Source organism: Plectropomus leopardus, chromosome 24, assembly GCF_008729295.1.
Source record: "Plectropomus leopardus isolate mb chromosome 24, YSFRI_Pleo_2.0, whole genome shotgun sequence".
Taxonomy (NCBI): domain Eukaryota; kingdom Metazoa; phylum Chordata; class Actinopteri; order Perciformes; family Serranidae; genus Plectropomus; species Plectropomus leopardus.
The window spans coordinates 8,630,386-8,647,738 of record NC_056486.1 but is presented as its reverse complement, the minus strand read 5'-3'; the positions used below and the strand labels follow the sequence as shown (position 1 = coordinate 8,647,738).

Genomic DNA, 17,353 nt, shown 5'->3' with positions numbered 1-17,353 from the left:
ACAATAGAATGCACAGAATGCAAAACATAAGATAAAATAAAACCAATTGAGGTAATATTGACAATAATACATCTAAAGATCGAGTGTATAAAATTATTTTATATAGGTGCGGCAGTAAAAATGTACCTTTAGCAATAAAAAACCCAATACTGTCTGTCTCTGAAGGATATTGAACATTATATGAAACTACTCACTCATTTGGCAACCAAAAAGGACAGTGCATTTAACATTTATTTATCTTATTTTCTTTCTTTCTTTATTTATTTAATAGGGACACAGCATTTAAATGATCAGTGTAAAATACAAATGCAAATATGCCGGAGTTAGTACAACTGCTAATTTACATCCTAAGGGACTACCCTTAGTGGGCAACAGTTAAAAGAAAGAGGGAGGGAAAGACAAGAAATAAAATTAAAATTAATTTAATACCCCTCTGGCTTTTTGTTATTGTTTTGTTTGTAAACTTCCTCTCATGCTTCCACTGTGATACTTTTATTTTTAAAGTTGAAACCGGAAGCCGCGGTATCTTGTTCCGGCTGGCTCGACACTAGCACCCCAAATCGCCTTATGGTTAAGACTTCAACGGTTTTTCTATGTCTGCGGGAATTTGTTTCCTCAAAAACACCAAGAGAGAAGAAACGAGAACCAGAGAGAATTTTCCATCGTTGGTATTTTGTCGTATTTGAAGATACCAGGCTTTCCCATCGTTTCAAAGACACACTTCGTCCCCCGGTGAGTTGCCTCTCCCTAAAAGATGAGCTTCTCTTCAAGTTTGATGCAAAAGCGGATATCCTCGTGTTCATATTTTTGTACGACACGATAGAAATGACGATTTTTACGAAGTTGGGCCCCTTAAAGTGCCTGCAGCTTGCCTTACGTAGTCACAATTTCTCGTGTGTTTCTTTATTTTGGTGGGAAACGTGGTGAAATGGTGATGGCCGAACATTTTAAGGCTTTAAAACTTGTAAGTTGTGTGTGTGAGCGAGGCAAACCTTGTCTCGTTAGGGAGGCTATACCCACAAACTAGCATGAAAATGTCAGCCACAGCTTCACTTCATGAGGAGTATTTTGGCTCACATTTATGTGTTAGCGAATAAAACTTTGAAAATAAGCATTTTCACGTGTCAAATGTAACGTTAGGCTGTGTGTTTTCTTGTTTTTCCACGTCATGTCATGCTGTTGTAGCCAAGGTTTTGCCTTCAGTGTAACATTTGTTCACCATTTGGTTAAATTGTGTTAAATTACAGAGTAACGGAAGCCAACTCTCGGCGGGTAAATAACGCTAGCTAATCTCTCGCGAGCTACAAGTGGGTATGTCTTCATGTGGAGTATAACCGCGACAGCTATTCAGTGGGCTTTCTTACGCAAATTTCTTAAACAAAGCCAGTTTGTGTCACACTGATATTGCGTTGGATCACAATAATGCTCTCTTAGAGTTTTATAGTCACTTACAGCCCGTGTGATGGTTATTATTTGTTTGAATGAAAGAAATTATAAGCAAACAAATTTCCTTTTTTTTGCTAGTATGAACGATTTGTTCTTATTTTGTTGATATCCATCGGGTTTTTGGGACTCACCTTCTTATTTTTGCTCTATTTTTAGGTAGGTTTAGGTTTTTAGGTAAGAAAACATTATATGAGTGGTTGAGCACTCACAAAGATAAGAAATAAACATAAACGAATTGTTACCCAACTCAAAGTTTCACATTGGAAAATACATGAATGTCATATAATCAGATAATAATAATGATAATGTTTTACAGTTTCATAATGACTAGATTTTTAATTTTCAGGGCTTGTATCAATCCCATGTAGTTTCAGTTACTGAGTCCTTCCTTTGACCAGAATGTAACTAAGTACATTTATTTAAGTACTGTACTAATGTACAAATCTGAGAAACTTTTACTTTAACTATTTTACTATTTCAATCTTATGCCACTTTTCATTTCTACTCCACTTCACTTCAGTTTATGTGAAACGTTATGCTTTTTACTCGACTTTGTAATCCACTACTATCATACAATAACTACTGTTACTTGTTAAAAGTATACAAGTGCAGCAAAAACAAGTTAAAATGTTTTTTTTTGTAATCATGGAAGTCATTTTTGTGCTAAAAACACTTATTTTTTACTTTTAATACTTAAATACAGTACCCTGAAATTACATTTACTTTACGTTTAGGCCTACATCAGTTTCACTACTGCTAAAGTTCTCTCTGCAGCTTTTGCATTGCAGAATGTTGCTGCATGAGGCCCGCTGTTTTGTTTTTTTTTAAGTTACCAGAATGGATTTGGCTCCCTTTGATGGTCTTGTGTAGTTTCTGGACATAAAAAGTATTCTGAGCAGTAAGACAGATTACCCCTGGTATTAATTTCAAGATAAAGTAGGATTAATTCAGTTGCCAACTTGCCACTGTGGTACCAGAACTGTGTGCTACTTTAACCCTTTAAAACCTGAGCCAGTTGGCTTGATTTCCTTCAAAAAGATAGGAAGAAGGCGATGAGCTACGAAAGAAGAAATTACCAAAAAAAAATGTGCAAGAAATAAATAAAAATTTTATGAAAAATTATATGAATGGTGTGCCCAGTAGCTTAGCCGGTAGAGCAGTGTATTATGAAAGCATGTAATGTAATTGCAATGACAAGTAAAGGATGTCCCCAACAGTCATCAAAACTGGTTTCTAGACCCAGTAACAGGAAACATACCATGTACAGAAACGTCCTGCTTAGCAAGACAGCCAGTGTCAAAAAATTATGTTGTTCAGTCAGGTTATGGTGTATTTATCAGGGGTATTGGAACAACACGATACAATGTAGCATCACAATATTAGATGCCAAGTATCTTTTTTTAATGATAAAAAGTGTTAACATTGTGAATACAAATTAAAGTGTTTGTAGCATACTAGAATAATAATATCAATTGCTTTTCAGTCCAGTAGATACATTTTGCTGAATAAAATATGATTGTAGTTAAATAAATGCACAGATATAATACCATCAGACCATATACTGAAGCATCCAGATCTGATTGATGTGACATGCTCACATAACAAAAACTCTTGTTTTTCCTGCATCATTTCGGTATCATATGGCAGTTCAGCCCAGGTCATTACCTGATGTGCAGGCTTGTGTTTCAACTAGAGTGTACCTAGACTGACATGTATAGCATGCAATGATGAATGAGATGCACAGTGACATAGATGCTTTTAAAAAAAGTGTAGTCCCAGTATCTTCATTTGTATCAGATAGGTCTTTTATTTTGATAAAATATAACTGATAATTTTACAGTGGTCACAAGTCAGCATAATGCCTTGACTATGTTTTAGTTTCTTTTGCCTGAGAATTGTCAACTTGTTGGTCTGTCAGTCAAATCGAACTTGGTGGAGTGGGCGGATTCAAAGTTCTGGACCCAGGCAATTAGTTTGTTCTTCCGCAGTAATTATGATAAAATAGTTTTCGGCCATAAAAGCTTGCAATAGTTACCATATGTGCACTACTGCACTGTGTACAACAACACAAGTGCATGTTGAGATTCTATGCAAAACCACTTTTCTTTATGTCTTGTTGTTTGAGGTTTTGGGTTTTTAATTTTTTTTTTAATTTCTGTCCATTTTTTTGTGGTTTTTTTTTCTGCTGTAACTCAGTTCAAAAATATCACTTTTCCACCAAAATGGAACAGGTTTCGCTCTGGTTCTCACACCTGATTTTGATCCGTTTAGAACATTTCAACCAAAATGAATCGGTTCAGAACCTTAAAACTTGGTTCTTTGCAGGAACCAAAAAAGATAAGGTTTTCCTTGACCTGAGTGTGCATGGTGTCATTAATAATTTGTTCGTGCTTATTTTTTGTGTAAAAACAAATAACTGAAATAACAGAACAAACATTTGCACATAATCTGTGATTTTGATACTACTGTTTGCTTCCATTGTGGAATATGTAACACCCATTGTTGATAACACATCTTTGATTACAGTGGGTCCTCGTAAAACTGGTGGAAAGGCGGGTCGGTTCACTACATGAAACTTTGGGTTTATGGGTTTATGTGTGTTATTTCCCCTCTCCTTAAACTTTATGTTTTGTTATTTTGTATATGCATTGTATTGTCCTCCCCTCTGAATTCAGGACTTGACCGATAGATCTTAAGATAAACAAATGACAACTTCGAAGAAGGAATGTGTGCTAACTTTAAGCATTAATCATTGCAATGTAATGTATTGCTTTTTGCCAAATCTTTTATTTACAGAGAGAAAACAAAAAAACACTAAACCAATAAATAATGTTGTAACTTTTCATGTTGTTTCATCCATGAATGAAAATTGCATCTTTCACTTTCAGGTCCTGTCATATTGGTGTTGTTGCCTTCCTGTAACGGATTTCAGCTGTTGGGTGTAAGGAGGAGTGGAGGCAAAGATGCCGAAACCGGTAAGAGACTGAAAGAAGTCACATTAAAGTGGGCATTCAAATGTCTGCAGCTTGGACCATGTTCTTGATAGGTCAACAGAAAGGCAGCACTAAAGGTAATCGATTCAGATTGATGTAAAAAAAAATTTAAAAAAATTAAAAAGTACTTGCAACATTAGAACACATTAAACCATAGCCCATGTAGCTCAGGATATTTGATTTTTGTTCCTGTCTAGTCTGTTTGTATAAATTGATTCTCTCCAGTTGTCACATTAGCCGGCATGCACTGCTGCCGTAAGCTACATTTGTCCATTCTGGGAAGTGGCAGGATCATCCCCATGGCTGCTCCCACTCTTCATCCTCCTCTTCCAAGTAAACAACAGCCAGAGTGTGAAATTAACTGCCCAGCCCACAGATTTGCAGCTGCAACACTGCTGCCATTGTTGCTTAAAGGGTGGGGAGAATGCCAGTCCTAGGACGTGAACAACGCCAAAACAAAACTAATTTGATGCAGTCTCTTCATGGCTGTCCCACTGCTGTTATGCTCCTTTATAATAAACGCAGGGTTAATACGTCACGAAAAAAACTGTAAAGGCCTTCTACAGTTTCTGGTTGTGATAAATGGTTGTAAACCTAAGTCTGCAGATTTGGAAGCAGACTTTTTCTTATTTTAAAAATCACCAGAATAAAAAAACAAAACTTTTCTTTAAAAATCAACCCAAAAAAGAAGAAAAAACCTTGCCAAAAAATTGTCATTTTTTTAAAATTAAAAAAAAGCATTTTTTCTTTATAAATCACCAAAAATCTGAAAAAAGACATAATTTCTTTCTTTAAAACATTGCCAAAAAATGTATAGAATAAAAAAAAATATATATATTTTTTTAAAAAAACCCATCAATGACAAAGAACTGATAAAGAGCATTGACGGCCGTTTCAAAAATGTATGGTCATCAAAATTTGCCTCAGATAGAAAAAAGTCAGAGAAATTTAGTGGTAAAAATGTGTAGGAATCCTGTAAACAGGCTTTAGTAAAGCTCCCGCGTGTGTCTGGGGATGTCGCATGTTGAGCCATTAGTTTCACTATACTAAGAGATTGTCAAAGTATGAAGTTGTCTTGGCCACTCTTAGCTATCAAACTATGACACAGCAATATTTAGTGTTTGACTTTTTACTTGACAAATTCTGATCTTCTTGATAGTTTTTCAAGCAGAGATAATATGTTTGATTTAGAACTTGATTCATGGAAAGATTTCAAGGTCAGTTTGCAAAAACTTCCCTTGTAACACAGAACAACAGGCTTCAGGAGAGAGATAGTGGGTGTTTGTGGGTGTGAAGCTGCAGAAGAGGAACAAACTAAGCACTGATGTCATCCTCCTCTTCCCCCTCTTGTCCCCTGAGTCACCAGGGCACCATCCCAAAACAGTTTGGACAGTGGAGGCCCGGCCGCTCAGCTCAGAGCGACGTCTCTGTCACAGACAATAACCAACTGAAAGAGAAAGTACAGCTTGTCGCGGAGAGGCACAGGCTCGGTAAATAGAGGAAGCAAGAACAGGGTTCATCAGACATGACCTTCTCTGGGATTGGTGCCAGACATCAAAACATTGTTTTGGATTAGACCTCTCATGTCTCAGAGTCAGCATTCAACTGTAACCTAAGAATAAAAACAATTGCAAGGTTGAGTAGCATAAGAGTTTGGCACTTGCTGTGAAGTCTGAGCACGTCTTGTTACTCCAGTTTGGAGATACAGTTAAAACAGTTTTGATTTTTTGTCCTCTGTGGTTGTGTAAGAGGCTGAATGGTTCAGGTTTTGGTAATATTACTGTTGAAGTTAGTTGTCCGAAAACGCAAATAGATTAAACTATTGACTGCGGTGAGATGAATTTTGCTGTTTTTACATCAAACTACACAATTGCAGCAAAGCTTTTAGAATTGCATGCATTACATTTCATTGTAACTAAGCAAGATTCAGGTACAATTTTTCCAAAACTTAAATGCATATTTAAAGTTAAAATAATTGCACTCAAGAGGCAGCATAGCAGCATAAGATAAGGCATCATCTGTATGTTAAAAGAGCTGTTTAACAGCTAAGGTTTACAGCAACTCATACACTATCCAAAATCTTGACAGTGGATCACAGGCTCGATTAATTAATGGATTAATCAGTAGAATACCTCATCACAAAAATAACCTAGAGCTGCATTGTGAAATCTTAAAATAATTGGTAACATGTATTGTCGTTTTTTAAGTATATATTTTCAGAATACCTCTGGCAAAAATGTCACCAGATCAGGATGATCAGAGCAGAGGAGCCACTGTCCTCTAGTTAGCTGTCACTATATTCTGGACAGCATGGGAAACTGCATATTCTATAAAAAAATGTCTGTTTAACTAAAAAATTGCAGCATGCCTGAAACAGGGTCAATTTTGGTTATTGTAAAATTAGTCTTAAATTTTATTTCGAGTGGCATTAAAACATTAATTAAACTTGCTTTAAGCTGTAGGAACCCTGAATGTGAACATAGCGATAGCTTTAGTAGTTTTTAGGTTGTGAGCACATATATACAGATTTTTATTGTGAGACAAGCTCCTTAAAATCGATTTGAACCAGAGTCTGTGAAGGTGCTTGTGCTCTGTTGCGCATTGCTGACTGTGACATTGCTGACGTAAGGAATGTGTCTACGCTTGTGTTCCAGCAGTCTGGGATTTCCACGCTGGAGCTTTGCTGAGTTTTTCTGTCTTGAGTTTTGACAGAATGTGTCTAAACACATTGTTTTAATGATGAGTCATTGGTCATGAATTAGATTCGCTGATAGTATCAGCGTCAGTGTGGATAAAGCCTAAACGGTCTGTGTCAGGGATGAACATATTTTACAGTTTTGTGAATATACATTAATTTGCTGTTTGTCATATCCCACCACTTGTGTTTGTTGCTTTTTGTGGGCTGGGGGTCAGAGCCTAAGGTGATAGCACCCCACAGGAAGAGAGAGTCTTTGCTGGCTTCCTAGCTTGTGGCTGTTTTCCCGTTTGCTGTAGAAGGGGCCCGCTGTGTACATCGGGGGCCCAGTCTGTGTCAACATCCTGTCTCTGTGGAAGTGCAGAAGCAAGGTGAAGAGAAAGGTTTATCACCAGACCACTGAGGGACTCCCTCAGAGCAGGAACAAGTCAAATGGATGAACATTAAGATTTAGAAGTAAAGAGGTGGAGAGCGAGAAGGAGAGGTGCTGGGCAACATTAGAACTCTTTGACTGTTGTGTTTGATCCTAAACCTCATTAACAGTACAGAATTTAGATTCAATCTTGGGGTCGACCGATATTGGTTTTCCAGGGCCAATACAAATACCGATTATTAGTAGTTAACGAGGCCAAAAAACAATATATGGAATCAATACGCATTTACAATGAAAATCTTTGTCAGTATTTAGAATTTGGAATATAACAAACTCCAACAAAAACAAAAAAAAGTTAAATAAAAACCTGAAACTTTCAACGTCAAATACAGCAAGTTCACATAAACTTTTTTTTTATCAAATCAAGTGGAAACTTAAATAGAAAAATAAAAAGATAAAATTAGCTCCCTGAGGTTTTACAAAGTAATAAGAATTCTTCCCCTGCTGACACTTTCTTTGCACTTTTTAATTAAAACAGTACGATTATAGTATTGTGGCAAACGCTGATACAGATAGTTCGCAAAATGCTTAATATCAGCCCCAATAATTGGCCGGGGCGATAAGTAAAGCACTCTTTTTTTCCTCTATATTATCCCTCTCGTGCATCTTGTAAAATCACTGGAAGCTTTTCAGATCCTGTCTACAGCACTTGACCGGACATGGATGAGTAGATTTTGTTTTGTCCTCTTGTGAAAGGGATGCTTCACACAGCATTCATCTTCCCTTCCCCCAAAAGATGAATGTTTGTGTTTGTAGGTAGCAGTGATTCCTTTTACGCTCTCACTCCTCCTTCCTCTCCTCCTCCCCTAAAAAAGCCTGTCTCACTCTGCAGGGGGGTTAATCAGAGGGACAGACAGCTGCTCAGAGCCCAGCAGGCCAGCTTAGCAATTCGATGGATTGTAGTATGTGTGTGTGCGTCTCTGAAGGCCTCTCAAAGCAAAGCTCCTCTAAACAGCTTACAGTAACTTAACAGCTGCACATTTAACAAGGGGCCCGTCTGAGTGAGAACTCGTCTTCGCAATTGAAATGGAGAGGGGGATTTAGCGACATCCTTTAAGGGCACATAGAAAGAAAAAATGTAAATGAAGCAGCCACTGGTTTTGAGACCCACTGAGGACACATCCACAAACACATGTTGTCACTTTGAGCTCTGTTTAAAAAAGTAATCTGTCCATACTAACAAGCCTGGAAATGCATATCTCATGCCCATTCTTGCATGTGCATGCAGATGTAAACAGGAAGCAGATTGTCCACTCTGATTTGTTGCTCAGTTACAGAAAATACTACAAAGATGGAGGTCAAGGCTGTGGAAAAAACAGATTGAGAGTCGTGCAAAAACGATGAGGAAACGGAAGAGCAGGTCCTCCACTAGTCAGAAGGTTGGCGGTTTGACCCTCGGCTCCTCCAGTTTTCATGTGTCCTTGGGCAAGAGACTGAATCCCAAATTTCTCCCAATTGCTGTTCCATCAGTGTGTGGGGTAATGGCTGCTCTGGTTTGACACATAGATTGTACTATAAGTCCCCCCTTTATACCGCCCCAGCATTTCTACTCACAACCGACCAAGGGCAGCATCATGCTGCTCCAGTGTGTGATTATACACTGCGTTGCGGTATCCTGGCATCAGAAGAGCCATGATAGACCTGATGTTGAACACGAGTGTACGCCTTATGTCACACTAAATGTAGATGCTGGTGTTAAACTTCACGCCCGTCATGCCTCCTCTGATTGCATGATGCAGTGTATAATCACACACAGGAGTGCAAAGATGCTGCTGTTGTTTGATTGTGTGTAAAAGTGCAGGGGCGGTATAAAGACAGGACTTAGTTCTGGTCCTATAGTACAATCTCTGTGTAAAAGCGGCTCAAGTCGATGGTCGGCTGTGGTCAAATTTGGGCCATTTGTTAGCGTCCCTGGCCCTTGATGATGCAGTGTGTCTCAGCCCATCAGTGAATGAAATCATTCTGATTGGCTGTTCAGCTTACAAGAAGACAAACAAGTGAAAAATGTCAAAAAAACCAAGCTAAAGGTCGAAACAAAGTTGTTATATGAGGTTAGATTGTTTTTCTTTAGCAATTGAGAAGCCTTTGGCAGAAATGCTTTCTGATGGTTTGTGTTGTTGTTCACTGTCGTGCGGTAAACATACCTTGTTCTTTTAACATTAGATTGTGTTGTTAATGTGCTAACTGGCTAACTCGTGTCATATGGTCGTCCCGTTTCCCTTTCGGAATGATCAATACAGATGGCTGTCGCCTGCTGGTTATGAGATGTGTTTTCTCTTATGAAGGCGCAGAACGCACGTGCTGGTCGGTATTCAGTTTGGTGTTTTCAACTTTTTGCCGCGACACAGCGACATGAGGCAGCACAGCTGGGGGCTTTTGTCACCGCTAGTTATCTGATGACAGTTTGGTGTGTCTGTGTCTGGGACTTTAAATGGAATCTTTGAAAGATGTCGGTTTTAGGGGTGCCAAAACCCCTGATTAGTGTACCCACTAAGCGTAAATGTAGCAAGAGTTGTGTGTTTTTAAACAAAGAGCTAATTAGTGTGGATGTAGCTTGAGTTTGTAATTGGCCTTTAATCTTTGGTGGCCTCATTTGTTATCTTGCTTGTCAAGTCAGTGCTTTAGTGCAGTCTTAAACTATACTCACTGCAACTGGAGGTCTGTTTAGTGACACTGCACATGAAGGAGGGAGGGCAAATTATAGTCTTAGGTACAACATAGGAGGAGACTCAGAGTCAAACTTAAAATAGGGAGGGGAAGGTGGAAAATAATAAAATAAAGAAAACAAATCCTTAAAAACATAGAAAATGCAAAAATGTACTATTTTGGCAAAAGACTTGTCATAACCATTACTTGCCACTCGCTAACTTTTGATTTGATTTGATTTATAATGATGCATTTCAGCAGCAGTGAGAGGAAGGGAAGAAAAATATAGAAAAAAAAGGAGACTTAGTGCAGCTGTTTTTTTTTCCTACAGATACAAGATTCTGTGAGATAGTGCTGCACTGAATAATACAACCGTGAAGAATCTTTTGCTACATCTAAATGAGCTGCAAATGTGTTTTCAGTATGCTAGCAAACATGAAAAATGTCAGAAAAGAAACTAAAATTGGTAAAAATGGAAATGCGAAAGAACTGCCATGTTTAGACATTCTGCTTATGAAATACTTTGAACATGGAAAATGACTCAGCCACGTGGACATCAGGTGTTAAGCTAATTTTAAGGTTTATCGCTTTCTTGTAGGAAGTTTTAAGGCATTTTTTCATGAGTCATGACTTACAGGCTCTTTCATATGGTGTTGTGGCATTGAACAAACACCATAATTTGCAGGTAGTGTACATTAATACCAGCAAAAATTGGGCAAATCTTATAACTTGTTAAATGTGTCTTTTTTTGGAGTTTACTGCTTATCTAAAGCTTACCTCTAACTGATCTTACTCTCTATTTATAGACAGTAATTTGGCCCTTTTAAGAACTGTCATGTTGCCCAATCAGTGTGTCTAGTATCACCAGACAGACTGTCGTATAAGGGCAGGCTTACAAAAGTCGCTCCTTGGAGACTTCTCAGTTGTCGGACTGTGTGATTAGCTGTGTTAGTGCCTCGGCATGTTGTTGTCCGTCCCCTCCTCCCCCTCTCTCTCTGCAGGAGGGATTGGATTAACTGACCGTCTGGTCCATACAGGATTCCACCTCTCTCTGCTCTGTGGGTTGGCTGTGTTTTGGCGCACACACATGCAGCACAAAGGCTGGCTCTTTCTCAGCTGATTGCTGATGGCAGGCGGGCCCCACACAAATACAGGGGAGGGACATTCAAGGCCAGTCACTTGGAAACCCCAGTTCAGCACAACACTCCATCATGACTACTATCTGAGAAAGTCAAGAAGGCAGCATAAAGCCAACACAGTTTTTTATTCACTTGTCAGTTAACCATGAACAGGTATTTTGCCAATGTGTGTTTTCAGGGGCTTGTTTTGTGCACTTGCATGAGTTGATTGAGATGCTGCCCTAGTTGAAAGTTTTGCCTTAAGGTGGGTTTCCATTGACCCTCAAATTGCACAAATTGAAATTGTAAATATAAAATATGTCTAATGGAAACAAGTCAGTTTTGAAAAAAACTCCTATTTATTGCAAAAAAGTTTTTATGCTCGCATGAGGTGGTATTTCAGGCAATTCAAAAAAGCCATATTTAATAAAACTGGGCTTTTATAAATCACATGATGCTATGGCTATGTGCGTGTTGGTGGGAACTGGCTCCCTCAGGCATGATGCAGCAGACGCTGCAAGAGGTCTTATTGCATCACATAACTCTTCAAAAGTTGACCAGATCATCCGGAAGTTTTGAATCCATGTTTCCTCTTGGAGCACAAGTTTGTTGTGTTTTAGTTGAATTGAACATCCATTGCCATGTTTCTTGGAATGTTATCGTGAGAGCAGAAGTTGCATAACATCACTCACTCATGTTTCATTTCGAAATATTGCTTAATTTTTGCGCAAATCTCTTGTGGAAACCTACCTTTAGTTGGTTTCACTTAGTGTGATGGAATTTGTTGCAGATTTTCTCCCCACAAAAGATATCAGCACCTGGATCAACTGCAAGTCTATTTCCAAAACTTTGGTAACAAAAGTCTAGGGATTAGTTATGATACCTTTTCAGATCTCAAATGATGGAGATTGAGATCATTTGAGAAATGAAAAGGCATCAAATGATCTCAATCTCCATCATTTGATGCCTTTTCAGATCTCAAATGACGGAGATTGAGATCATTTGATTCTCCTTGATCAGAAACTGGCATGAAGAGTACAAGAGGTGTAGCAGGTCTCCATCTTGCGCATAACATCAAGCCTTTGCTTGTCCTGTAGCAGCTGAAACTTCAGATGAATCATCAGGTTTTTTTTTTAACAGAAGAAGAGCAAAGGGCCACAATCAGTTTCAAGAAAAATGAGACTGTTTTGTATAATGTAATCATTGCCAAAGCTTAATTATTGTTATATTGTGTGTGCAGGAAATATATCGCATGTACAGAGAGGGGCGGAGCTGTTAACACTTTGCACCTCTGTTAGCTGCTTTCCTGAGAAATAGTTCCTCTTGTTCGAGAGTAGTTTCATGTTTCGTGTAAAGGCTGGCTGCAGTAGGACTATGACATAGAAAGCAGAGGCCTTGTTGCTTTAGAAGAGCTTCTGATTAACTTTTGCAAATGTAATTGTTTGCCTCTTGTTGAATGCTTTTTTACATTTGTTTCGTTTAGTTGATTGGTTATAATTGTATTCCTATTAATTCATAATCCGTTGTTTGTATTTAGGTATCTTCATTAAAGCAAAACTGACCAGAATCAAGAGGTGGTTTCAACTAAAGCCTCATTCCCACTGCGCAAAAAAATGCCAACACTTGCCAACATCTGGCTTTTAAATGCAATGGGAATGTGTACAATTGGCATTTACACCCAAGACTTTTTTTTTCGCCTCTGGCTCCAATAGGCATTGATGACGACACAACACCCAGGTGAATGCGGTAATTTCAGCTCCTTACCTGGCGAGATGCAGTGACACACCATCACTATTTACTGTCTTTCTCCACCTAAGCAGTGCCAGAACATTATTCGAAGTTAGTTTGCACTGAGTTTGAAAGAGAGGCTGAATAAGTAAGGAAAAAGAGACTATGTAAGAAAGAGAGGAAACCCCAAAAGGAGGGGTAGACTGATAATGTTTTTTCAGCACCGGCATCCATTATTAGTGCTTAATGAGACCGACAAAAGATATTTGGAACAGACATGCATTTACAATGAAAATGAAAATCTTTTTGTCAAAATTTACAATTTGAAATAAAGCAAACTCCAACACAAAACTTTGCTTAAATGCCTTTGGCAAATTTTTAATCAAAAGAATTAAAAACAGCTCCTCCCATGGCAACACTTTCTTTGCAGGTATTGCAGACTGTTGTTCCTTGTGTTGATTGTAGTGTAATTCACACACTTTTTTATTAATTAATTTTATCGGCAGAGATGGCACAGCAGAACATCAGGAGCATTGACAGTTAAACTTGACTGTTCATTCTGCTGGTTCTAAGAGTTTACTTTCACCTACAAACTGCCCCTCTTATCCATGTGATCTGATCAGCTGTGAAAAGATTGACAGATAATTATCCATACCGCTGTGACAAACTTGCATTTTAATTGTAAGTTGTCGCCTTTGCAGAGCGGGCAATTTTTTATCAAATCAGCCGGAATCAGTCGTACCCAATATAAAAACACCCTTAGAACTCAAATGTCAGTGTTATGAATGAAACTTCAAACTGTTCAGTACAGCCCTATCCATTTCTTTTTCCTTCACTGCAAATAACTGGCACATAATTACAGTATGGGTTGATTCCCAGACATGGATTAGTCTCTAGTCTTGATGTGGATGAAAAATAAAGTGCCTCTGTGTGGAATCTTTATTGAAAGACACATTGGCAGCAAGCGGAGAGGTTTGGTTTCAAAGAGCACAAAACACAGCAACTGAGTCAGTTGAAAATTGAGCCTGACTGAAGGCACAATATTATTTAGCCATTTAAGACAGCTTAATTTTTTCCCGGGAAGGTCTCCACAGTTTCCAACCGAACAAGCTTTGCCTTAAGGTTAGATTATGTCCATGTGGGATACAGTTTAGTCCCTTAAACAAATGTTATATAAATGGACAGTCAGTTGCACATTACAGTGATAGTTTGGGCTGTGCAGGAGTGTTCATGCAGGATGTCTATAGTGTGGAGAAAGTGCTGCAGCTTTACATGGGTAATTAATGAGAGGGAGACAGAGGCAGATACATTGTGGCGTGAGCTCCATGTGGCGTAGGGGAATCCAGCTCTGTGCTATATAGACACACGTTTCATGGATTATTCATTGCAGGGTTAGTGAGAGGGATGGAGGCAAGAGAGACAGTGAAGAAATATTGAGAGGAGAGAAATGCAGAGTAAGCCTTCCTGAGGTTTTGCATATAATTGTTTAAAGGAAAAGGAAGATTCTTCTCCTCAGTTTCTCATTTGTGTCCCTTTCTTCCCCTCCTTTTTTGTACAATTGGCTCATCTACAGTAACCTTGCTGTAACTTAATCTTAAAGGGAGTACACCGCAGATCATCTCTCTTGCTTCCTGTTACGCTCGATCTCCCCTGCTTTTTAAAATTCTTGCTAAACTTTTTGCTTTTGCACTGAAGCGCTTCTCTCTGTCTCTCACTGTGTGTTGTAAACCACTACTGAGCCATATGTGTGTGTGTGTGTGGGAGGACGGATGTGAGATGCCTCGGAGGTCAGGCCCATCTCTGTTCAGTGCCGTCAGCTGCTGCTAGGCCTACTGCCAGTGCCGTTTACTGGCAGCCAATGGCTGAGCTTTTTCCCCTGCTCCACCTCAAGAGGCCCTTGAGTAGTAGGCTGCCTTGAAAGGTGGAGCTTGCCCACCCTGGCAGTGTAGGATGGAATGAGGGAATAAGTTTACACAAGTCTCTAACTACCTGGGTTGAAGGAAATTGACACAGTGCGTGCATACTGAGGGAACATGCTTCATCTCTGTTCTGCAGGAATTCTGTTCTTTCCGGGAAGATTGTTTCTTGACTTTGCAGAATTTTGACAGCAGCGAAAACAACTGCGTTGTCAGTTGTGCTGTTGCATGTGGTACATGTCTTTTGCCACATCCTAAAGTATATGTCAAGGTCAACTTTTGTTACATGACAACAGGGTGATTCATGTCAGAGTTCAGCAGAGACAACAATCATTTCTATCTCAGATCTGAAAGTATAAATAGTCCTGATCAGGGTTCCTGCAGTTCTTAGAAAGTCTTTAAAGGCATTTGTTAATCTAAAAATAGGCCATAATTGGTATTTAAATGTGTTAATTCAGTCCTTCAGGAGTCTTAAAAATGATAAGACAAGACACGGGCAAAAGGATTTTATTTTATTTATACATTTTAATTTTTAAATAAGAAAATTATTTACTGTATGCTTCTCGCATTAAGATTACACTTAATTGATCTTAAACTGTATTCTGAGTGGCCTTAAAAAGTCTTAAATCTAACTTTCCTTAAGCTGTAGGACCCCTAGTCCCGATATTAGTGTTTTAAGATTTTTTGATTCATTATCATTGTTTGTTTGAAAGAAGTGATACAAACAGGAAATGTATAACATGCATCAAATGTTCTCTATTTGAATTGAACAACAGACTTTGCGATCATGTGCTGCAACCGACGTGCCAGGGTTATGGAAAACCTGGTCAAGTCATGGAATTTCACAATTTAATTTTACAGGCCTTGAAAAGTCATAGAATCAGAAAAAATACTTAAAGTTTTGAAAAGGTTATGGATTATTTTGTTGTTGTTGTTGTTGTTGTTGTTGTTGTTGTTTTGTTTGTTTTTCCTTGAGTAATAAAATGATGACAGTAGTCTTGTGTAGATAACCTTCAACATAATGTAGCATAACAGCAAATATATTTTTTTGGAGCTGTCGAACGTAGTTTTCATATGTGTAGATGACTGTGACACTTAGTTTACCATCATGTATGTGTCTTCATTTCTCCTCAAGTTCTGTCTCTCCTTCCATGTATGCCTGCTAACTGAAATTATATTTGAATACAGAAAATACAAAAAAAAGAAAAAGTTATGTTTCCTTGAAAAGTCACAGAAAAGTTTTGAAATGTTTGCCCGTGAACATGTGTATGAAGTTTCTTCTATTCTTCTTTTTTATAAGAAACTGACAAATTTTTAAAATCAGTACATTAAAGGAGGAGACGCATGACAATGACACGTTGGTGTGGCGGCTTTATATCTATAAAGCACATTGGTGACTTTTATTTCTCCTTCCAACCCAAAAGTGGTGTGGTCACAGTCATGTGGTGTTCAGAGCTTTACTCTACCCTGTTGCTAAGTGAGACACTGTTGTGTGTAGCCTTTTATTTAATTGCACCACTGTGGGGTTTCTTCTGTTCCCATTCCTTTTCTGCAACATTCAAAAACGTGCTGTATCTAAAGTCTGAATGTAAAATCTTTGCCTATGAAATATGGCAAACAAAGTGAATTTCTTGTCGTCTTTGTTTTTGAGATCAACGTCCGTGTGACGACCATGGATGCAGAGCTGGAGTTTGCCATCCAACCGAATACCACGGGGAAACAGCTCTTTGACCAGGTGAGCATGCCTGCTGGTATGTTAGAAATTGAACCCAGGTACCTACTACCATTTTTACCTTGTTGTATGAATGCACAATTTTTTTTGTTCAGGAAATATTGGATTAAAATGGAAATTTTGGCCATGGCCACTTGGATTTTGTGTTGTCATGACACTGTAATATTCAAGTCAGATCCGATAACTTGAAAACTATTAATACAACAGAAAGCAGGATGTAAACACGGAGTCTCCGTGCTTTGAAGCAGAGTGAGCCAAGATGCAGACTCTTTGTCATTTATCAAACTTTCACAGCAGGACGTTACACGCTCTCCGTTGTTTACATTCTTACCATGTAACTTTATACCTTTGCTCAATGATCTTTGAGCCCTTCAGGTTCTTATTTTTTCTGTCTCTGTATAGAACTGAAGCTGAGTGGCGCTCCGTGTGTCCACAGACAGCAACATTGTTTATTCTTCATTTCTGGATGTCAGAAATTCGTCAGACAATCAATCGATCAATAACTAGATCTTAATCCTGATCTGCTCTTGCAATACAGCATCACACAAAATTCTCGCTCAAGTTGAAAAAAATTTCAACTTGTGCGATTAGGGGAAAGACACACACAATTCACATCTATTTGCATCTTTGCAATGACTTCAAATGT

General features: G+C 38.5%; 1 protein-coding gene across 1 annotated transcript in view; it reads left to right on the top strand.

Moving 5' to 3' along the window:
• The first annotated feature begins 532 nt into the window (after nt 1–532).
• LOC121962647 (radixin-like) overlaps nt 533–17,353 on the top strand; it is a 35,074-nt gene continuing 18,253 nt past the window's right edge. The window contains exons 1-3 of the mRNA XM_042512876.1: nt 533–732; nt 4,335–4,421; nt 16,627–16,710. Coding sequence (XP_042368810.1) covers nt 4,410–4,421; nt 16,627–16,710 — 96 coding nt within the window. The 5' untranslated portion in view covers nt 533–732; nt 4,335–4,409. The remainder of the gene's footprint in view (nt 733–4,334; nt 4,422–16,626; nt 16,711–17,353) is intronic.